Raw genomic sequence first — 20,967 nt, forward strand, 5'->3', positions numbered from 1 at the left:
CCTCAACTCCTCACCCTCAACACCTCACTCACCCTCACGCTCACCCTCACGCTCACCCACCCTCACCCTCAACACCTCACCCTCACTCACCCTCAACCCCTCACCCTCAACCCCTCACTCACCCTCACTCTCACTCATCCTCTATCACCCTCAACCCCTCACCCTCACTCACCCTCAACCTCTCACCCTCACTCACCCTCAACCCCTCACCCTCACTCACCCTCAACCCCTCACCCTCACTCACCCTCAACCCCTCACCCTCACTCACCCTCACCCTCACCCTCACCCTCACTCACCCTCAACCCCTCACCCTCACTCACCCTCACCCACCCTCAACACCTCACCCTCACTCACCCTCAACCCCTCACCCTCGCTCACCCTCAACACCTCACCCTCAACACCTCACTCACCCCCACGCTCACCCTCACGCTCACCCTCACTCACCCTCAACCCCTCACCCTCACTCACCCTCAACCCCTCACCCTCAACCTCTCACTCACTCTCACTCATCCTCTATCACCCTCAACCCCTCACCCTCAACCTCTCACCCTCACTCACCCTCAACCCCTCACCCTCAACCCCTCACACTCAACCCCTCACCCTCAGCCCCTCACCCTCAACCCCTCACCCTCACTCACCCTCAACCCCTCACCCTCACTCACCCACCCACCCTCACTCACCCTCAACACCTCACCCTCACCCTCACTCACCCTCACTCACCCTCACTCACCCTCACTCACCCTCAACACCTCACCCTCACTCACCCTCAACCCCTCACCCACCCTCACTCACCCTCACTCACCCTCAACCCCTCACCCTCAACCCCTCACCCACACTCACCCTCAACACCTCACCCTCAACCCCTCCCTCACGCTCACCCACCCTCACCCTCACTCACCCTCAACACCTCACCCTCACTCACCCTCAACCCCTCACCCTCACTCACCCTCAACCCCTCACCCTCACCCTCACTCACCCTCAACCCCTCACCCTCACTCACCCTCAACTCCTCACCCTCAACACCTCACTCACCCTCACGCTCACCCTCACGCTCACCCACCCTCACCCTCAACACCTCACCCTCACTCACCCTCAACCCCTCACCCTCACTCACCCTCAACCCCTCACCCTCAACCCCTCACTCACCCTCACTCTCACTCATCCTCTATCACCCTCAACCCCTCACCCTCACTCACCCTCAACCTCTCACCCTCACTCACCCTCAACCCCTCACCCTCACTCACCCTCAACCCCTCACCCTCACTCACCCTCAGCCCCTCACCCTCAACCCCTCACCCTCACTCACCCTCACCCTCACTCACCCTCAACCCCTCACCCTCACTCACCCTCACTCACCCTCACCCACCCTCACTCACCCTCTCACCCTCACCCTCACTCACCCTCACTCACCCTCAACACCTCACCCTCACTCACCCTCAACCCCTCACCCTCACCCACCCTCACTCACCCTCACTCACCCTCAACCCCTCACCCCCTCACCCTCACTCACCCTCACCCTCACTCACCCTCAACCCCTCACCCTCACTCACCCTCACTCATCCACCCTCAACACCTCACCCTCACCCTCACTCACCCTCACTCACCCTCAACACCTCACCCTCACTCACCCTCAAACTCAACATACATACATACATACCCTCACTCACCCTCACTCACCCTCAACCACTCACCCTCACTCACCCTCAACCCCTCACCCTCACTCACCCTCACTCACCCTCAACACCTCACCCTCACCCTCACTCACCCTCACCCTCACTCACCCGCACTCACCCTCACTCACCCTCACCCTCACTCACCCTCACCCTCACTCACCCTCAACCCCTCACCCTCACTCACCCTCACCCTCACTCACCCTCACTCACCCTCAACCCCTCACCCTCACTCACCCTCACCCTCACTCACCCTCACCCTCACTCACCCTCAACCCCTCACTCACCCTCACTCTCACTCACCCTCAACCCCTCACCCTCACTCACCCTCACCCACCCTCAACCCCTCACCCTAACTCACCCTCACTCACCCTCAACCCCTCACCCTCACTCACCCTCACTCACCCTCAACCCCTCACCCTCACTCACCCTCAACCCCTCACCCTCACTCACCCTCACTCACACTCACCCTCACTCACCCTCACTCACCCTCACCCTCACTCACCCTCACTCACCCTCAACCTCACTCACCCTCACCCACCCTCAACCCCTCATCCTCACTCACCCTCAACCACTCACCCTCACTCACCCTCAACCCCTCACCCTCACCCTCACTCAACCTCAACCCCTCACCCTCAATACCTCACCCTCACTCACCCTCACCCTCACCCAACCTCAACCCCTCACCCTCAATACCTCACCCTCACTCACCCTCACCCTCACTCACCCTCAACCCCTCACCCTCACTCACCCTCAACCCCTCACCCACACCCTCACTCACCCTCACTCACCCTCACTCACCCTCACTCGCCCTCACACGCCCTCACTCACCCTCACCCTCACTCACCCTCACCCTCACTCACCCTCAACCTCACTCACCCTCACCCACCCTCAACCCCTCATCCTCACTCACCCTCACCCTCACTCACCCTCACCCTCACTCACCCTCAACCCCTCACCCTCACTCACCCTCAACCCCTCACCCTCACTCACCCTCAACCCCTCACCCTCACTCACCCTCACCCTCACTCACCCTCACCCTCAATCTCTCACCCTCAACCCCTCACCCTCAATCTCTCACCCTCAATCCCTCACCCTCAGTCACCCTCACCCTCACCCTCACTCACCCTCAACCCCTCACCCTCACTCACCCTCAACCCCTCACCCTCACTCACCCTCAACCCCCTCACCCTCACTCACCCTCAACCCCTCACCCACACCATCACTCACCCTCACTCACCCTCACTCGCCCTCACTCGCCCTCACTCGCCCTCACTCGCCCTCACTCGCCCTCACTCACCCTCACCCACCCTCAACACCTCACCCTCACTCACCCTCAATGCCTCACCCTCACTCACCCTCAACACCTCACCCTCAACCCCTCACTCACCCTCACCCACCCTCAACCCCTCACCCTAACTCACCCTCACTCACCCTCAACCCCTCACCCTCAACCCCTCACCCTCACTCACCCTCAACCCCTCATCCTCACCCTCACTCACCCTCACTCACACTCACCCTCACTCACCCTCACTCACCCTCACCCTCACTCACCCTCAACCTCACTCACCCTCAACCTCACTCACCCTCACCCACCCTCAACTCCTCATCCTCACTCACCCTCACTCACCCTCACTCACCCTCAACCCCTCACCCTCACTCACCCTCAACCCCTCACCCTCACTCACCCTCAACCCCTCATCCTCACCCTCACTCACCCTCACTCACATTCACCCTCACCCTCACTCACATTCACCCTCACCCTCACCCACCCTCACCCTCACTCACCCTCACCCTCACCCTCACTCACCCTCACTCACATTCACCCTCACCCTCACTCACCCTCACTCACTCACCCTCACTCACCCTCACCCTCACTCACCCTCACCCTCACCCTCACTCACCCTCACCCTCACTCACCCTCAACCCCTCATCCTCACTCACCCTCATCCTCACTCACCCTCAACCCCTCACCCTCACTCACCCTCAACACCTCACCCTCACTCACCCTCACCCTCACTCACCCTCAACCCCTCACCCTCAACCCCTCACCCTCAATCCCTCACCCTCACTCACCCTCACTCACCCTCAACCCCTCACCCTCACTCACCCTCAACCCCTCACCCTCACCCTCACTCACCATCACTCACCCTCACTCACCCTCACTCACCCTCACTCACCCTCACTCACCCTCACTCACTCACCCTCACTCACTCACCCTCACTCACCCTCACTCACTCAACCTCACTCACTCACCCTCACTCACCCTCACTCACCCTCACCCTCACCCTCAACCCCTCACCCTCACTCACCCTCAACACCTCACCCTCACTCACCCTCACCCTCACTCTCAACCCCTCACCCTCACTCACCCTCACCCTCTCTCACCCTCAACACCTCACCCTCACTCACCCTCACCCTCTCTCACCCTCAACACCTCACCCTCACTCACCCTCAACCCCTCACCCTCACTCTCACTCACTCAACCTCAACCCCTCAGCCTCACCCTCACCCACCCTCAACACCTCACCTCACCCTCACTCACCCTCAACCCCTCACCCTCCCTCACCCTCAACCCCTCACCCTCCCTCACCCTCAACCCCTCACCCTCGACCCCTCCCCCTTAACCCCTCACCCTCACTCAGCCTCACTCACCCTCAACACCTCACCCTCACTCACCCTCAACACCTCACCCTCACTCACCCTCAACACCTCACCCTCAACCCCTCACCCTCACTCACCCTCACAACACATATTGTGTTACAATAGGTGTCACATTTGCAAAAGATAAAACTATTGGCATTGTAAATAACAAAGCTATTAATTCGCTATTTTCAAAACAAGCACATAAATAAAAAATGTGTCCTTTACAATACCAATAGCTCAAACTTTCCTAATGCAAGACCTATTGCATTGCTGTGCTTCTCTCCCCTGCTGCACTCTCCTGCTCTCTAGAGATGTGGCCTAACGACAAGAGCTGCCATCTAAGTCACGTAAATACAAAATATGTTGCATTCCAAATGCTATAGGTGTCACATTCGCAAAAGTTATAACTATTGGCATTGTAAATGACAAAGCCATCAATTTAGCAATTTTAAAAACCAACAAATAAATAACATATGTCATTTACAATACCAATAACTCCAACTTTTCTAATGCGAGACCTATTGCATTTCCAATGCTTGTTTTCTTCATGGGGTAAAATAGGCCACACAGAGTTGGTTGGTAGTTCGGAATTGTTTTGTGAGATTGATCAACGGAGTAAATAATGGCCCCACTTACAATAACACGAAATGGGAAAAACCTCCAGGGGAACTCTGGGGTGCCTGACTAGCACAATACAATAATTGTGCATTTGCGAGTAAGTTTGTATATGGAGAGTCCCGGTTATTCACTGAGTTTCGCAATGAAGTGATGACCACTGTCTTTCATGAAAGCACCTTAAAGTCATACGTTTGGATGGGTCTGAACTGTGATTTCATAAGCCTTGTTAGTACATTACTAAAGTAAGAGTGCGTGAAATTAAAACGCTCTTAAGTTTTCCATAAATGCATAGGTTATGGGGATCCTAAACTTGATTAGCCTTCCCTGTCTTGCGAATAAATCATGCAGCCTGATGAATTAACACTAATATGTAGGTCATCTAAGATCCCTTCATTGTATCTAAATACTGTTGCATGCTTGAACTTTGAATAGCAAAGAAGCCCTGTTCTTTGCAAGGCTGCGTCATGCAATCATGTTATACTCGCCATGTAACAGCCATGAGTGGCAAGACATGTTTTCTTTTAGAATATGTATTCAGTCACATGACTAATTTGGGTAGTTCCATTCTATGACTCTTGTGCCAAGAGCTATCTCATTTGAATGACTAGGGATCTGGAGGTAGTAAATCTCCTCCCTTTTGAAACTGCACATTCAGCGGAAGAGGTTTCTTTAAGTGCGTGTCTACTGAGCTCTTCTTAGCAGTGGGTACCTGAAACAGTAGTTTCCCAGTGTTGCACTTTCCCTTGTGGCAAAGGTATGTTTCCCGGTTGTGCTTCACTCTTGGAAATATGTTTGAAAGAGCTATGTTCTCACTTCACACTCCAGCACCTGAGCATTATTCCTGCTTAACTGGTCAACTGGGTGTTTCTATGTTCCCGGCACTTGTTCTGGTAATAGGTTTATGTTATGTGCATTTGACAATGAGTTGGAAAACACTGGAAACCTGCTCATGGCCATGCAAAAGCCTGAGGCTGGATGGCGGGTGTAAAGCAGTGGCCAATCATTCGAAAGTATATAACCCTTTATTTTTTGTTAAGAGTTGAAACTGACCTACAAAAGACACCCTCTTGCCAAACGCCTCAGTCAATTTCAGCTGCCACTGAGCTATAGAATATAGTAGGAAAATTAGTAATCTGCTTATAAATTTTCAACTGAGTTGGAAACGCGCTTAGGGAATTTAAGAGGGATCTCAGATAAAGGCAATGTTGCATTCTTGAGAGCTACATAAGCAAGACAAAAGTATGTTCACAGATTTTCTGCAGATTAAAGAGAGTTTGAGTGTTGCACAGTAACTATGTCTTCAGTCTATATCTTTGTAATGAGACCGGAACTGGTATAATTCCGATTGGGTCCACTTTATGTTCAGGATAAACAGTGGTGCTTGCCTGAAAATAATGCTGATCCCGCTTTATTCTTCCTAATGTTACCTAGTTGCCAATTTATGAAACAGAGATATTTGCATTTCCATTAAAAAATGTGTGTTGGGAGCACAACAGAGGTGATGGTTAAGCTAATTAGAATTTCGACTTAGTAGTGTGTAAGGCATTATGCTTTCCAAGAGGTAAGCATGAATGGATATGCATTTTAAATGAAAAATATGTAATTAACTGAATTAAGGATATGTAAATGCGGTATAGTGTTACTTTAAGTTTTTTAAGGCAGGAGACCTTGTACATTTAAAATTAAATTTTTTGTTCATGTTTGAAGATTTTGTTACAGTGTGCTATCTGAAGCTATCTCAGAAAAATGTTACATGGTCACAAGTCTAACTCTGGCTAATGCCCAAATACAAGCTTTAAACAAAAGCATAGGAAACCGTAAACCCACCCACTTATTTGACTCTCTATATCCAAACCAACACTTTGTTTTCAATATTTCTATTTCTTGGTCCCTGGCACCTGTTCACTCCTGGTTTTACAGTGCCCTAGTAAGGTTGATGTGCTATACAAGGAACCTGGAATCAAAATAAAATGGAAGGACTGGCTCTTTTAACAAACCAGAATCAACAGCATTCACCTGACTAAGGTCTATTCATTACGATTCAATCTTGCCCGTAATTAAAGTTCTTCGTGCTCAGCCTCAACAAGGCACAATACCACTAGTTAGTAACCAAGAAACTTGTCACATTTGACCCCATCCTGGCTGTAAGTGCCGAGACTTGATGCCTTCAAGTAATTGTAACTTCTGTAGAAGTCCATAACTTGTCCTAGACTCCCGTCTCAAAATGTCACCGTATCAAGCAGCTCATACATTAGACCAACTTCAACTGATAAATAAAATAAATTCTCTTCTCGTCACAAATGACTTCTGTACAGCCTCCAATCTCCAGTCATTTACTGCTTGATTCTGGTAATACCGGCCTGACAGTTTGATCTAGATCTACCCTGGTCTGTCTAAGTCAGGGGTACTCATAGTACTCATAGTTCCCTGGCGGCCCGCAGACCTTGCAAAAATGTACCCATGTTTAAATAAATAAATAAATAAATAAAGTGTCCTGCGCGCTGCGACTCTGAGACTCTGCTGCTCTGTGGGGGCCCAGGCATTCCAGTGATAGTCAGAGTGCAGCTGCAGGGGCGCTAAGAGGTGAACAAAGCCTCATTAACATACAAATGGTCTTTTAAAGACCTGTGAAGTGTTTGGTGTGGAAGCTGTCTTAGGGCACACACAGGCAGGGTGAGATAAAAGGGTGACAGAGAGTGAGTGAGGGAGGGAAAGGGAGGCAGACAGAGGGAGAGCGAGGGAGGGAAAGGGAGGCAGACAGAGGGAGAGTGAGGGAAGGAAAGCAAGGCAGACAGAGGGAGAGCGAGGGAAGAAGGGAGGGAGGCAGACAGAGGGAGAGCGAGGGAGGGAAAGGGAGGCAGACAGAGGGAGAACGAGGGGGGAAGGGAGGGAGAGGAAGGGAGAGCGAGGGAGGGAGGGAAAGGGAGGCAGACAGAGGGAGAGCGAGGGAGGGAGGGAAAGGGAGGCAGACAGAGGGAGAGCGAGGGAGGGAGGAAAGGGAGGGAGAGTGAGAGGGAGGGAGGGAGGGAAAAGGAGGCAGACAGAGGGAGAGCGAGGTAGGGAGAGAGAGGGAGGGAGGGAGGGAGGGAAAGGGAGGCACACAGAGGGAGAGTGAGGGAGGGAAAGGGAGGCAGACAGAGGGAGAGGGAGGGAGAACGAGGGAGGGAAAGGGAGGCAGACAGAGGGAGAGCGAGGGGGATGGCGAGGGAGGGAGGGAAAGGGAGGGAGAGCGAGGGAGGGAAAGGGAGGCAGACAGAGGGAGAGGGAGGGAGGGAGAACGAGGGAGGGAAAGGGAGGTAGACAGAGGGAGAGCGAGCGGGATGGCGAGGGAGGGAAAGGGAGGGACAGCGAGGGAGGGAAAGGGAGGGGGTAGGGAGAGCGAGGGAGAGAGGGAAAGGGAAAGGGAGGCAGACAGAGGGAGAGCGAGGGAGGGAAAGAAAGGAGGGAGGGAAAGGGAGGCAGACAGAGGGAGAGCGAGGGAGTGAAAGCGAGACAGAGAGGGAGACAAAGAGAGGGAGAGGGGGAGGGAGTGAAACAGAGGGAGACAGACGGAGGGAGACAAAGAGAGGGAGAGGGAGAGGGAGTGAAACAGAGGGAGACAGACAGAGGGAGACAAGGAGAGGGAGAGGGAGGGAGACAGAGAAAGGGCGAGGGAGACAGACAGAGGGAGACAAAGAGAGGGAGAGGGAGGGAGACAGAGGGTGACAGACAGAGGGAGGAGGGTGACAGACAGAAGGAGGAGGGAGGGAGGAGGGTGACAGACAGAGGGAGGGAGGAGGGAGGGAGGAGGGTGACAGACAGAGGGAGGGAGGAGGGTGACAGACAGAGGGAGGAGGGTGACAGACAGAGGGAGGGGGAGGGCGACAGAGTGAGGAGGGCGACAGAGTGAGGAGGGCGACAGAGTGAGGAGGGTGGCAGAGTGAGGAGGGAAGGAGAGAGAGGGAGATAGAGAGGGATAGGGAAGGAGAGAGAGGGAGAGAGAGACAGTGGGAGACGGAGAGAGAGGGAGAGAGAGACAGTGGGAGACGGAGAGAGAGGGAGAGACAGAGAGAGAGAGGGAGTGAGACAGTCAGGGAGTGAGACAGAGGGAGTCAGGGAGGGAGAGAGAGAGAATGAGAGGGAGTGAGACAGAGGGAGAGAGGGAGGGAGAGAGAGAGGGAGAGAGAGGGAGAGAGAGGGAGAGAAAGGGAGAGAGAGGGAGATGTGTGTATGCCGGGTCTGGTGGCTCAGTGGACGAAGGCGTCCGCTGCAGGGACCCGTGTTCAACCTCACAGTTTTTTTGTTTCTCTGGCCCCGCCCCCTCCCCCACTTACCCCGCCCCCACCGGTGCGGTCTCAGACACATACCACACTGTAAATTTGGTCCAGCGAGTAAGTTTGTGAGTACCCATGGTCTAAGTAGATATATATTCATGGAGATATCAAAGTAACCAATATACTCACTACTACTCCCTCCAGAAACTTGGTTGAGTTTCCTTGAGGTCAGAATCAATTTCACTGCTTACAAGGTACACATACTCACATATCAATTTGGCCAGTATATGCTCCATCAGTAGGGGTTTGAAAAAAAATCAGAAAACAGGGATAGCTAAGCTTGAAAATTTCCAAGTATCACACAAAGAAGCTTTCAACCTGTCACTTCCAGGAGCAAAAGCAGAAAAGAATAAAACATATCTTCCCTTTATTCACGCATTTTCTTGAATCCCAGAAAATCTGAAAACATTTCTCTCATGCAAATTCTTCCGTAACGGATCTGTATAATCCACCGAATATTTTGATGTACCCTTCTCCACTTTCCCTTCGCCAGTCTCAATTCTGGTTTCCCTCGCCAGTCTCAATTCTGGTTTCCTGTTTTTATTAGTAAGAGTTGGACTTGGAATGTTTTCTATTTGTGAAGCACTCTGTAGCGCTAAGAAAAAAATTGATGAAAAATCCAAATAAGAAGCTTATCAGCAGCCAAATGAAAAATCAACATGAAGAGCCAAAGTTCTAGAATTGAGATGGGAAGCATGCTTCAAATAACTATCATGGCATCTACACCAAGGATGGAGGAAGTACCTAACTTAGTGGATCATGATGTTGGCGAAGATGAGTGCAGGATGACCGTTCCCAGAATGTCAAAAAAGCTTACATAGCTGGGCCTCAATTAGAGAATTCGGAGGAGCTGAAACAAAATGCAGTACATCTAAATCGAGGGTTGTCTTGTGCAGAACCAGAACTTCTCATACTTCGTCAAATCCAAAGACCGAAGGAGCAGCACTTAATAAGTGTGGCAGAAGTGAGATTACGCTAAAAGTGGACTCATGCAGGACTTGGTACTGATGATGGCAGGAGAGAACAGCAGAGTTCTTAGACTTTCTTCATCCTTCCTTTCTTCCTCACACTCTTTTTGTGTTTGTGCATGATGCAATGCATGGACAAAGTATTTAGGATGAAGGAGAATTTTTACTGACATGCTGTATCTGATAAAGTAGTAGATTGCGACAAATTACTCCCCTTATTTCAGCGCTTCTCACATTTGTTCTCAGTGGAAGATGAAATAGCTCTTTTGAGGTATTTGCCTGGATTTTGATTAACCATTCAACAATTGAAACCAAAGATACTGGTAGTGTCGGAACTATGCACTCATAAATACTGGCACCGTGCTGGTGATACCCTGAAGGTACTATGCAGTTATGAGTAAATCCCCATTTGATGGGTAGCAATTCAAGTTTACCAGGTGGAATTCCATGTGATTAGTTCCTAGTGATTAAAACCTGCAACTCCATAGTTGGTGGATGTTCTTGATTCTAATAAATGGTTGAAAAAAAGGATGTATCACCATTATTATGGACCTGTATAATGGGGTCTGATCATCATTAATGTACAAGGTAGCTTTTGTATAAGCTATCTGTATAGTACATTTTAAAAAAGAAATTTATCGGGATTTTAACTCATAAAATATGCAATTAAAACCAATGAATCAATGTTAATAATTCAATAAGATCATAAAGAGATAAGGACTGTACTCAGTTCGGTAACAGTGTGAGCAATCATCATGCTCCAAAATTTGGACTGATATTAGCGGACCGAAAAACCAGTCTCAGTTTTTCGATACATACATTTTTTTTCAACCATTTATTAGAATCAAGAACATCCACCAACTATGGAGTTGCAGGTTTTAATCACTAGGAACTAATCACATATAAACAGGATCTGTGAGTGATTGGCTACTTATTTTCTATCTAATTGTTTGACTATATAATGTTACAGGCCTTCACTATCTAATAGGCCTCTTTCATTAAGGTTCATTTTGAGCACTCAGATATAGCACCGTAGATATATATAAAATTGTAATGTGTGATACATAAGAAGACAGCCAGATTATGTACAAAGATTGTTGCTACTGATACACATTGTGTTTTTTTGAATATATGTAAAAAAAGGTACACATTGTTTAAATAGATGTTTTCCCTGAGAAAACATGTCAAGATATGGATAACAATTAGTGAAATCTGAGTATGTTCTCTTTTTTCTTCTTTATTTTTAGATAATTGTGCGGCTTTCCTGAAGGTGCTGTATACGCCGAAACGCGCGTCGAGTTATTAAGATATTGCCACTTTTTAACCCTTTATTTTATACATATTGATTAAATGTGATGTGTTACATATTGTGTTTCATTTTTTTAAATGTTTTGTATAAATATCATTTGTTTAGATAATATAAGAAGAAATTATTAAAACAGTAACAACTCTATTAAAAATATATAAATATAAATCTATTTTTTCCGTCTTCCTTGGTCTTCTTAATGTCATAGATACTGTGAATATTGTTTGCTTTATTGAAATTGGCTAGGAGTTTTTGTCACTAGCATTCGCTGTATAATACAGACATTTACATGAGTGTGCATACTAATTCTTTCCTTATAGTAATACCAAATTACAGTTTTCATATATATCTGCATGTATGTAGTTTGAGTAATTTTGTTAACTTTATATATACTTGTGTATTTATTTGTATGGCATCATGCATTTATTTTATAACTGTATATGAATCCATAACCATGCATTTAAAACGTGTATTGAAATGTTCTGCTACGTTAGCTTGATTAAAGGCATTTGGACTCTAACATATAACCTTCAATGTGATAGTTTGCTCTGGTTGCAATGTTTCCTTCTTTGCAAGTGCATTCATATGATCTCATAGTTAGTGAAAGGTACATTGTGTATGAAAGATAGTCAGGCTCGGGAGGAGAAGTTTTGGCATGGACGAGAGGCGATAACGAACAAAGGTAAGACCCCGATTCTATTGAATATCTGTAGATGGGAGGAATCCAAGGACTCCCTGATATTCAGACCAAGAGATGGGAGTATCAAATGAGGCAGCCAAGTTCTACTGTGAGAAGGTGGAAAAGTACTGAAACATGTAATGTGGGATTCTCGAATGTTCTGTGATGTTTTAATTACTTGTCACACTTTAGCTTTAGGCAGATTCCCTGGAGACGCAGAGGGGTGCCTCTTTGCTATATTTCTGATGCATGACTTTATTCTATAAAATACTCCAGATTTTGGAGAACCTCAACAGAAGCCTCTGCAAAGCCGACATCTTCCTGCTTTACAGGATTTAATTAGGGTTATCCCAACTAACGCTACCTAGATTAGGCTTGGTTAGGTAATTTAGATTTACTCATGTATAGGCAAGAGTACTGTAAATTATATACTGATCACCAGATTTTTGTTCCTTGTTTTCTGCAATGCCATTACAGAATTATGTGTGCTTCGTGTTATGAAGACTAAAATGTATCAGATGATTTGGACTGCCAGTAGTGATTCTGTATTTTTACAATAGATTCTTAAGACTTGATTACATCGGTTTGGCTTTGAAATTGTAATAATCCTGCATTTAATCCCATTTACCGACTTTTGGGTCCTCACTGTCGTCCAAACGGGCTACACTGTAAATTGAACTTTTGAATAATGCCAACTCCTTTTTATTTCCCACACATCTACAAAGTTCTATCGCAGATATTCAGCTCAGTACTGTGCCACAGGTCATAAGTTACTAAAAATACAGTGACACGAGTCGCTGCGCAGTGGAAGGTCCTTTACAAATGTTGACTGGCTACCTTTCTGTTGTTTACTGCTAAATATAAGTGTTAAAATTATACCAGTGCGGAGCACCCTAGCCCCATGCAATGTTAACAAGTATAAAAAAGACAAAATAAAGAATAGTAGCTCAAAATTGCCGCATAACGCTTCATGATTTGTCTTTCTTGCTCCATAATTTCGTCAACCCTGCCACATAATTTCACCCTCTCCTGCTGCATAGTTCCAGTGGCCCTGGGTAAGGATATGAAAGAGGGTCTGGTGGAGGCTGAGAAACGGGGCTCATTATCATGGCAATTTTAGAGGACAGATTTTCTAACAGGTCAAATCAGCTCCGTTTTTCTCACAGCCTGTAAATCCAAGTCGTCCCATCATTGGCCGAAAGAAGCACATTTGGCACTATGCCCATAATGAGAAATATAGAATTTGCTTAGCACAGTGTGCCACTCCGACTTGTATTTTGCTGTTTCTGTCATTGCATCCAGATATATGATATAACAAGTAACATAATACCTACAACAAATCAGGACTATTGGCTTTCTCAATGGTTGTTAGTTGCATAAAATAAATAAGCAGCAACTATGCTTGTATATAATATTGAAAAGGCTTCGACTTAAAGCCCTGGTGACACCACGACAATGTTGCTGCTCCTGAGTTTCAAAAAGAGAAGGGAAATCCAGAGAGGAAATGACTCTCTTTAAAGGTTTTCCCTTCCCCTACAACGCTCACCTTACATGACATTAAGCCGTCAGTTCTCCACTAGTGAGAAGTGAGCAGTGTGAGCATACGCACATTGATGTGCCTGCTGTCACAGCAGTCCGGAAAAAAACTGACCGTCTATGCCAAGGCACAAAACAGAACTCGATAGGGTCCCGTTTCAAGGCCCCCTTTAAAAACCTGCCGGTGCTCAGACCTGATGAGACCCTGCCCACTTAAAGCCCTGGTTTTGTACCTTTTTACTGCTTCCACCTGGTCAGGCGTGTAGGCTTTGCTTCCTTCCCCGACTGCCTCTCCGTTGGCCGAAGGAGTTTCGCTTCCAGGGTTTCTATGCCGAGTATGTGTTGAGTCTCTGTTGTGTGACTGTTTATCCGAAGATTGACCACTTTGTGTGAGGGATTCAATTAGTGCTGGAAAAAGGTAAAAAAAATAATCATAAGCAAATGCTGATTAAATATGCAAAGTGTACAGATGCTAAGGCAATTATTTTTGATGCATTCATTATGTGCAGGTTAAATAAATAAATTACCATTGTTCGACAAGCATTAAGAAAATCTTTTAAAATAGGTTAGAAATCACTGTATTTACATTTTAGCTCACAACAGAGGAACCATTAGCATTTTATTTCTACTTAACCTGCCAATGAATCACACAACGAGCTGCGCAGCTCCTCTCAGAGCTGCAAAACTGACATAATCACACATCGAAGCCTCGTGTGTATTTCGAGTCAGCGCTCTGGTGTAGCAGTGGACCTTACCGACAGCACATCAGGGGCGGCTCTAGGTTCATGATGGCCCTGGGCAGGGAGCGTAGGTAGGGGGCCCCGGAAGAGGGGGTCCGGTCGGAGCGGATCGCGGAGGCCAGTGAAGAGGGAGGGGGTCAGGGTGTTTGGAAGTGGAACAGAGCTGGAGGCCGCCAAATCCCTGCCAGGGGCCACCACGCAAATATGTATCCATCCTCAGAGGATTGTTATATTAAGGATATATATTGGTTTGGTGGCCCTGTGCAGGTGCGCAGCTTGCACATGCCTAAGGCCGCCCCTGAGCAAATGCAAATCATTTTCAGGTGGACTAAGTTCCCATGCCGTGATCATTGCGCAAACTCCCCTCGAACTCCAATACGCCTTTAATAGATATTACAGTTTTATGGCTAACTTAGATCTAAGGGTCAATATCAAAAAAACTTTTGGCATGACCTCTGGGTCAAGAAAGAAGAAAACCCGGAGCACTTACATAGAGCAAACTTAGGGGCCGATTTGGATTGCGGTGAATCCGCATCCTCCGGGCCGGCGGAAGCCACCGCCGGCCCGGAGGATGCGGATTCACCGCTGCGGTGATTCTAAAGACGCCCCGCCAGAATAGGATGACTGGGGGGTCATCGGCGGACGGGAAGACCGTCAGCCGCTTTTCCGCCGCAGTCGCCTTCCGACCGTGGCGGAAAAGCTCTAATATGGTGGCGGTGCCTATCAGTATCCATCCTCAGAGGATTGTTATATTAAGGATATATATTAGCGTGGTGGCCCCTGGGGTTTGGTGGCCCTGTGCAGGTGCGCAGCTTGCACATGCCTAAGGCCGCCCCTGAGCAAATGCAAATCATTTTCAGGTGGACTAAGTTCCCATGCCGTGATCATTGCGCGAACTCCCCTCGAACTCCAATACGCCTTTAATAGATATTACAGTTTTATGGCTAACTTAGATCTAAGGGTCAATATCAAAAAAACTTTTGGCATCACCTCTGGGTCAGGAAAGAAGAAAACCCGGAGCACTTACATAGAGCAAACTTAGGGGCCGATTTGGATTGCGGTGAATCCGCATCCTCCGGGCCGGCGGAAGCCACCGCCGGCCCGGAGGATGCGGATTCACCGCTGCGGTGATTCTAAAGACCCCCCGCCAGATTAGGATGACTGGGGGGTCATCGGCGGACAGGAAGACCGTCAGCCGCTTTTCCGCCGCAGTCGCCTTCCGACCGTGGCGGAAAAGCTCTAATATGGTGGCGGTGTCTATCAGACACCGCCAGCCATATTAGTATTTGCATTGGGACATGCCTTTCTGTGGCGGCAATGCCGCCACAAAAAAGAATACGGTCTTTTCTTTGGGGGCCCGTTGCGGGCCCCAAGGGTGAAGGGGGGTGGGTGGTGCACATGGGGGGTACCTATGGTACCCCCCTGCATTTACATGCACAAAGCGGCAGGCACTGTGCGGCGCGTGCCGCTTTGTGCATGTAAATGTAAAACATGCTTTTTTAACTTTGCGGGGGGTGCTGCTTCAAGCAGCACCCGCCGCAAGGTTAAAGATCCAGGATGTTACCGCCAAGGTGGCGGTCACATCCTAATTGCACCGGAGGGACCGCCGCTGCCCCTGCGGACGGTCCCTCCACCTCAGGAGTGGCGGACGGACGCAGGTCAGTCCGCCATCCTAATGAGGCCCTAAGTTGGAATCCACCACCGCATATCCCTATCTTGGAATTTTAATTGACGATAAGTGCTCCTGGAGACAGCCAATAGAGGCCAGGAAACTCTTGTTTATTAGGGCCACTATGGCTTTGGTTAATTTTGCACACAGGCTCGGTAAAAGATCACCGGCAGAAATGATACAAATTAACCAAGCCAAATGTGTTAGTGTGGTGATATATGGAGCAGGGGTGTGGGGTTATGCTGAAGTGGATGCTCTCCAGAAGGCAGAGAACACCTTTTTGAGGTTCCTCTTAGCGGTTCCGCGTGGAGCCTCTACTTTTAGGTGCCACACGGAACTGGGTTTGCCATACATTACAGACCTGGTGAAACTCCAACCTATCCTTTTATGGTATCGTATTTGGTCATTTTCGAAATTAGTTTTTAATAGGGAACTTTTGAGCGATTGTCTGTCCCTTGAAAACTCAGATAAAATAGCTTGGCTCCTGTATGTTAAAAACTTCTTGTCCGACCTAGGTCTGATAAGATATTACTATAACTCTCCATCGATAATTGAGATTCCCAGGAAAAAATTTAAGAAGTTATGTTTGCTACATATGGAGGAACTGCGACTGGCCATGGAGTCATCAAAAAGTTCAGTACAGCATATCCTATCAGTACAAAGCACCCTGACCATACAACCGTACCTGACTTAAAAACTGAAAGGTTATGATAGGTTTGTGCTTATTCGATTTAGAATGAACACATTCCATCGTCTGATCACATTCCCCAAAATCAATGATTGGTCACACTTGTTATCAGTTTGTCCCTGTGACGAAGTCTCTAGACAGTCTACACTCCATGTGGTCATGTTTTGTAGAAAGCAGTGGGTAACACCAATATTAAAGATCCTGGGTTTGAGACAATGTCACCCAGCTTTCCTGGCACTCCAATATCTGGAAACAGAGTGTTTCGCAATTAACATGGCCAGATTTTTGAAATTGTGTCTGAAACAAAGACCAAACCTAGAACAGGAGCACTGATCTACTTACGATGTAACATATTTTAAAATATTTCTTTGTATTTTTATGTAATTTTATGCATTACCCATTCTGAGCTTGCACCAATGTATCTATGGACTGGTATGCTTAGCAACCTGTAAATATCAATCATGTTTTTTCTTTTTCTTTTATTTTTATTGGGTTGTGCACAGACTGTATACTTTAAAAATGAACTTTTATGTTTTTTCTTACTATTAAAAACCGAATAAAGAAAATTTGATTTGATTGATTTGATTTCCCAAGCTTTCTAACAAAACCAAATTGGCAAACCGGTCTCAGCAGCCCAAAGGATTCGGGCTGCTGAGACCGGGCTGCCCATTTGAGGCGCGTGCTTAGGCGCTGAAGCCAAGAGAACACTAGTCGAGTAATGCGTATGGAGGTGCAGGGAAGACAGACTCACATATTCCCCTCAGGAGAGTGGAAGATATTATCTTGGTTATGATGGGAGGAACATAAGCTTTCAGGAGTGAGACACCTTTAATGGCGCACATCTTACAAGTGCCGCAGACAATAAGGGAGAATAGATGGATGAGGAGCAGGAAGGAGGGAGGGAGAGGGAGTGATTGAGGAATAACGTTGGAGAAGGCGAGGTTGCAACAAAGGAGGGTGAGTCAGAAGGGAGGGAGTATCAGTGAGAAGGGATGAAATGGAGTGAATGAGCACTGAGGAGTGTGAGGAGGGGTTTGGATGGCGAAGAGAAGAGCGGAAGGGCGGGAATTAGTTGGGTCATGCTAAGTGAAGCTGTATGGGGCTTTCTCACCATTTGTATGGCTCAAAAGCGCTTTCAGAAACCACAGCAACCTTTTCGGGTTTTGGCTGACAGAAGTAAGAATGGTTGGCTGAAACTGAATTTGGTTGTGTTTCGTACTGTTTTACGGCGAGTCATTTTTGTTACTATCCATCATGGTCGGACCACGCCAAGCTTGATCATGGTATGCATCTGTCTGCAACGTTATGTTCATGAAGACTTGTGCCGAGGGACACTGCTCTTTGATTGGTTCTGCTCAATTTTAAAGTTGTCAGTTGCTCAGCTTCAGGTGGATCCTAAAATTCAAGATATATTTGGCCATTATGTGACACTGGTGCCATTTCACACATATGTGAACGTGGTAGGTTTAAGTTAATCTCTTCAGAATAGTTGATATGTGTACTGCAGCAGTAGCAAACATTCGGAGAACAAGATAGGTAGGAGCCATGTTGGGCACTTGAGAGTGTCATGGATTGTATCTAATCTTGCAAAGCCCTGAGGTATGTATAAAGCTAGCTTGATCCAGATGTTCAGATGAACCTAAGCCATAGAAATGGCTTGCAACCATAAGCTTTGTGCATGTTTTGGTGTTATAATTACTGTATGCAATTCATAATGCTTTCTCTGAGAATGCCACTCAAATGGCATATGTTTATCCAAATGTATAGATTTGAGATATACGGTCTGCTTGATGGTGTCAGGAGCTATATCTAATGTGTGCCGCAATTATAGGTGAAGTGCCAGTATTGCTTTATCCAGTTGTACCACTGGTAGCAAACGCTTTGCCAAAGAGAAGGCTCAAAATAGTTTTTCATGCCTGATGGTGATAGAAGGTCGGTCTAAGGAATACTGCTGGCATGTCTTAGACGTTGTGCTCTCTATGACCTTACTGGGAGGAGGAATGTCTTGGGGGACAGAAGTACAAAGGGAAGGAAGTACAAGTTTTGCCAACACAATTTCCCATTAGCCAATGGGCGTGAAGATCATATTCCTTACCTTCAACATCCAAACAACTAAACTACACGAGCACATCTGCAGAAGCCGCTGATGAGTTGGTGGATGTAGGAATTGGTTTTGGGATTCGGCTGTTAGCCTAGATTTAAAATTGACAGGGCTTAAATTGCATTTTTCATTGAGGATAAACTTTCCTTCACATATCTTGTGTGGAACTAGACTGTGTTAGATTCCTGGAGCAAACTTGCTAGAAATAACAGATAAAATTCCTTCCACAGAGTTGGCCAAATAGTTACAGTGCAAGAGCAACATAAATAAACTTGGCTCTATATTGTGCTGCATTCCCAATTTCATGAACAGTTTGCTCTAGAACTGATAGACTTGACACCTGGAGGCAATTTATGAGAAAGATGGAAGTTTCTGCAGGGTTTGATGGGATTTAGCCAGGATTTATGACTTTGACAACATTCACAAAACCTCAAGTGCACCTGAGCTGAGGCAAAACCAAATACGGTATGCAGAGACTTCGTTGCAGAAAATATGAATAACTACTTACTGTGAAACTAAAAGAAAATAATAATGGACACTAACAAACTTTTCTAGGTGAAAATTTCCTTTCACCTAATGTTCACACAAAAATACATTAGTGTGTTGCATGCACTTGTGACATTCTTCAAGCACTACATATGCCTGCTAAATTCTGGTGTCAGTATAGTGGAGATAAGTGAAGGAAAGGCAATGAAAATGTTGATGAATACCTACAAAATTACGAGTTAGTCGGTGAAAGAAGGAGTGGCAGAAGATGAAATCAGGATTCAAGCATAAAACACCTGACAAACAGGCAATCGGGAATTGTGCCCACATTAGGACATGTGCACTTTACAAAAAGCGTGCCCTCATTGCACATAAATGTTTTGAGCATTTCTTGTGTTAATTCAATTATTACACAGGGGCATAGACATTCCTGCCTAGTAAGCGCCAAATAGCTGACTACTGTGATCAGTTAGTTTGGTGTGGGAGAAAACAGAGAATATATATCTTGCTTCACTTCCTCATACATTGATAGCTATCAACAGTCAAACATTATTGACTTAGCCAGGAATACCTCAACATTACACAGGACACTAAATTATTATTAGCAGAACCATTCCATCGGCATCAACAAAGTAAAAACATCAATATACATAATGCAGTCTAACTCAAAATAGAAGACGCCACAAAAATAAAATACAAAAACACAAGAAATGAACACCTTACAAGTTTAAAGAAAGTCAATACAGGAAGGCCCTATTAGATTGTGGTCCCATTAATGAAAAGTAATGCTTTTTCTGTCAAAGAGAGTCCAAATCACAGAGACTCACCTCACCACCAAGTGCATCTCGACATCGGGAACACATGGTTGTCTAAAGGAGCCATTAGGCAAGGTACAAAAACACTGCATGTCAAAGTGCAGAAGCACAGAGATCTCAAAACCTCCTCTTTCAAGAAGGTCTAGTAGTGGGGGTACATTTCAGATTTGAGTCCACCTTTATCACCTTGGTTCCTTTAGATGGGAAGAATGTTCCGCTCCAGGTTTTTTAGACGTTTTGACCTATCAGCCAGTAATGTTTTGACCGATCAGTAATGCTAATACGTTATGATTCTGTAACACTGGCTCTCTTTTACTAAATAAAAACTTACTAAATGCACCTCCCCCTCCTCAAATGCTGCAGTATTAATCTCATGCCTTATTTACCAGTCCAAGTACAAGAAATTTGGTGGAACAGCCTTCTAAGTGCAGAATTGTGAAATCAGCACCCATTCTCCTTAAGTGCTGGGTCAACTTAAAACAGATTCAGAAAAAAGTAAAAACCTAGCTGTTTGTATTCTAATGGCCAATGCTGGACCACTTGGGTCGCCTTCCCATCACTATTCAAGGGATAGCTTTGATGGGCACTTAATGTTGCTCTTCCTCCTGCATAATTCATTGTACTACAGCGGCAAGAGACTCCTACAGAGTATATGGTGCACTTAACAAATGTCCATATATAAATAAAGGATCCACAATAAAAAAATTATTGAAAAGTGTGGTTCATCTGCTG

The 20,967-nt window shown here is 46.8% G+C and overlaps 1 protein-coding gene across 1 annotated transcript in view; it reads right to left on the minus strand.

Moving 5' to 3' along the window:
* DNAJB12 (DnaJ heat shock protein family (Hsp40) member B12) overlaps positions 1-20,967 on the minus strand; it is a 266,802-nt gene that overhangs the window by 154,036 nt on the left and 91,799 nt on the right. Inside the window, exon 2 of the mRNA XM_086922276.1 lies at positions 13,970-14,144. Within this exon, the coding sequence (XP_086778402.1) occupies positions 13,970-14,144 (175 nt within the window). The remainder of the gene's footprint in view (positions 1-13,969; positions 14,145-20,967) is intronic.

The sequence above is a fragment of the Lissotriton vulgaris genome, chromosome 5, assembly GCF_964263255.1.
Source record: "Lissotriton vulgaris chromosome 5, aLisVul1.2, whole genome shotgun sequence".
Lineage (NCBI taxonomy): Eukaryota > Metazoa > Chordata > Amphibia > Caudata > Salamandridae > Lissotriton > Lissotriton vulgaris.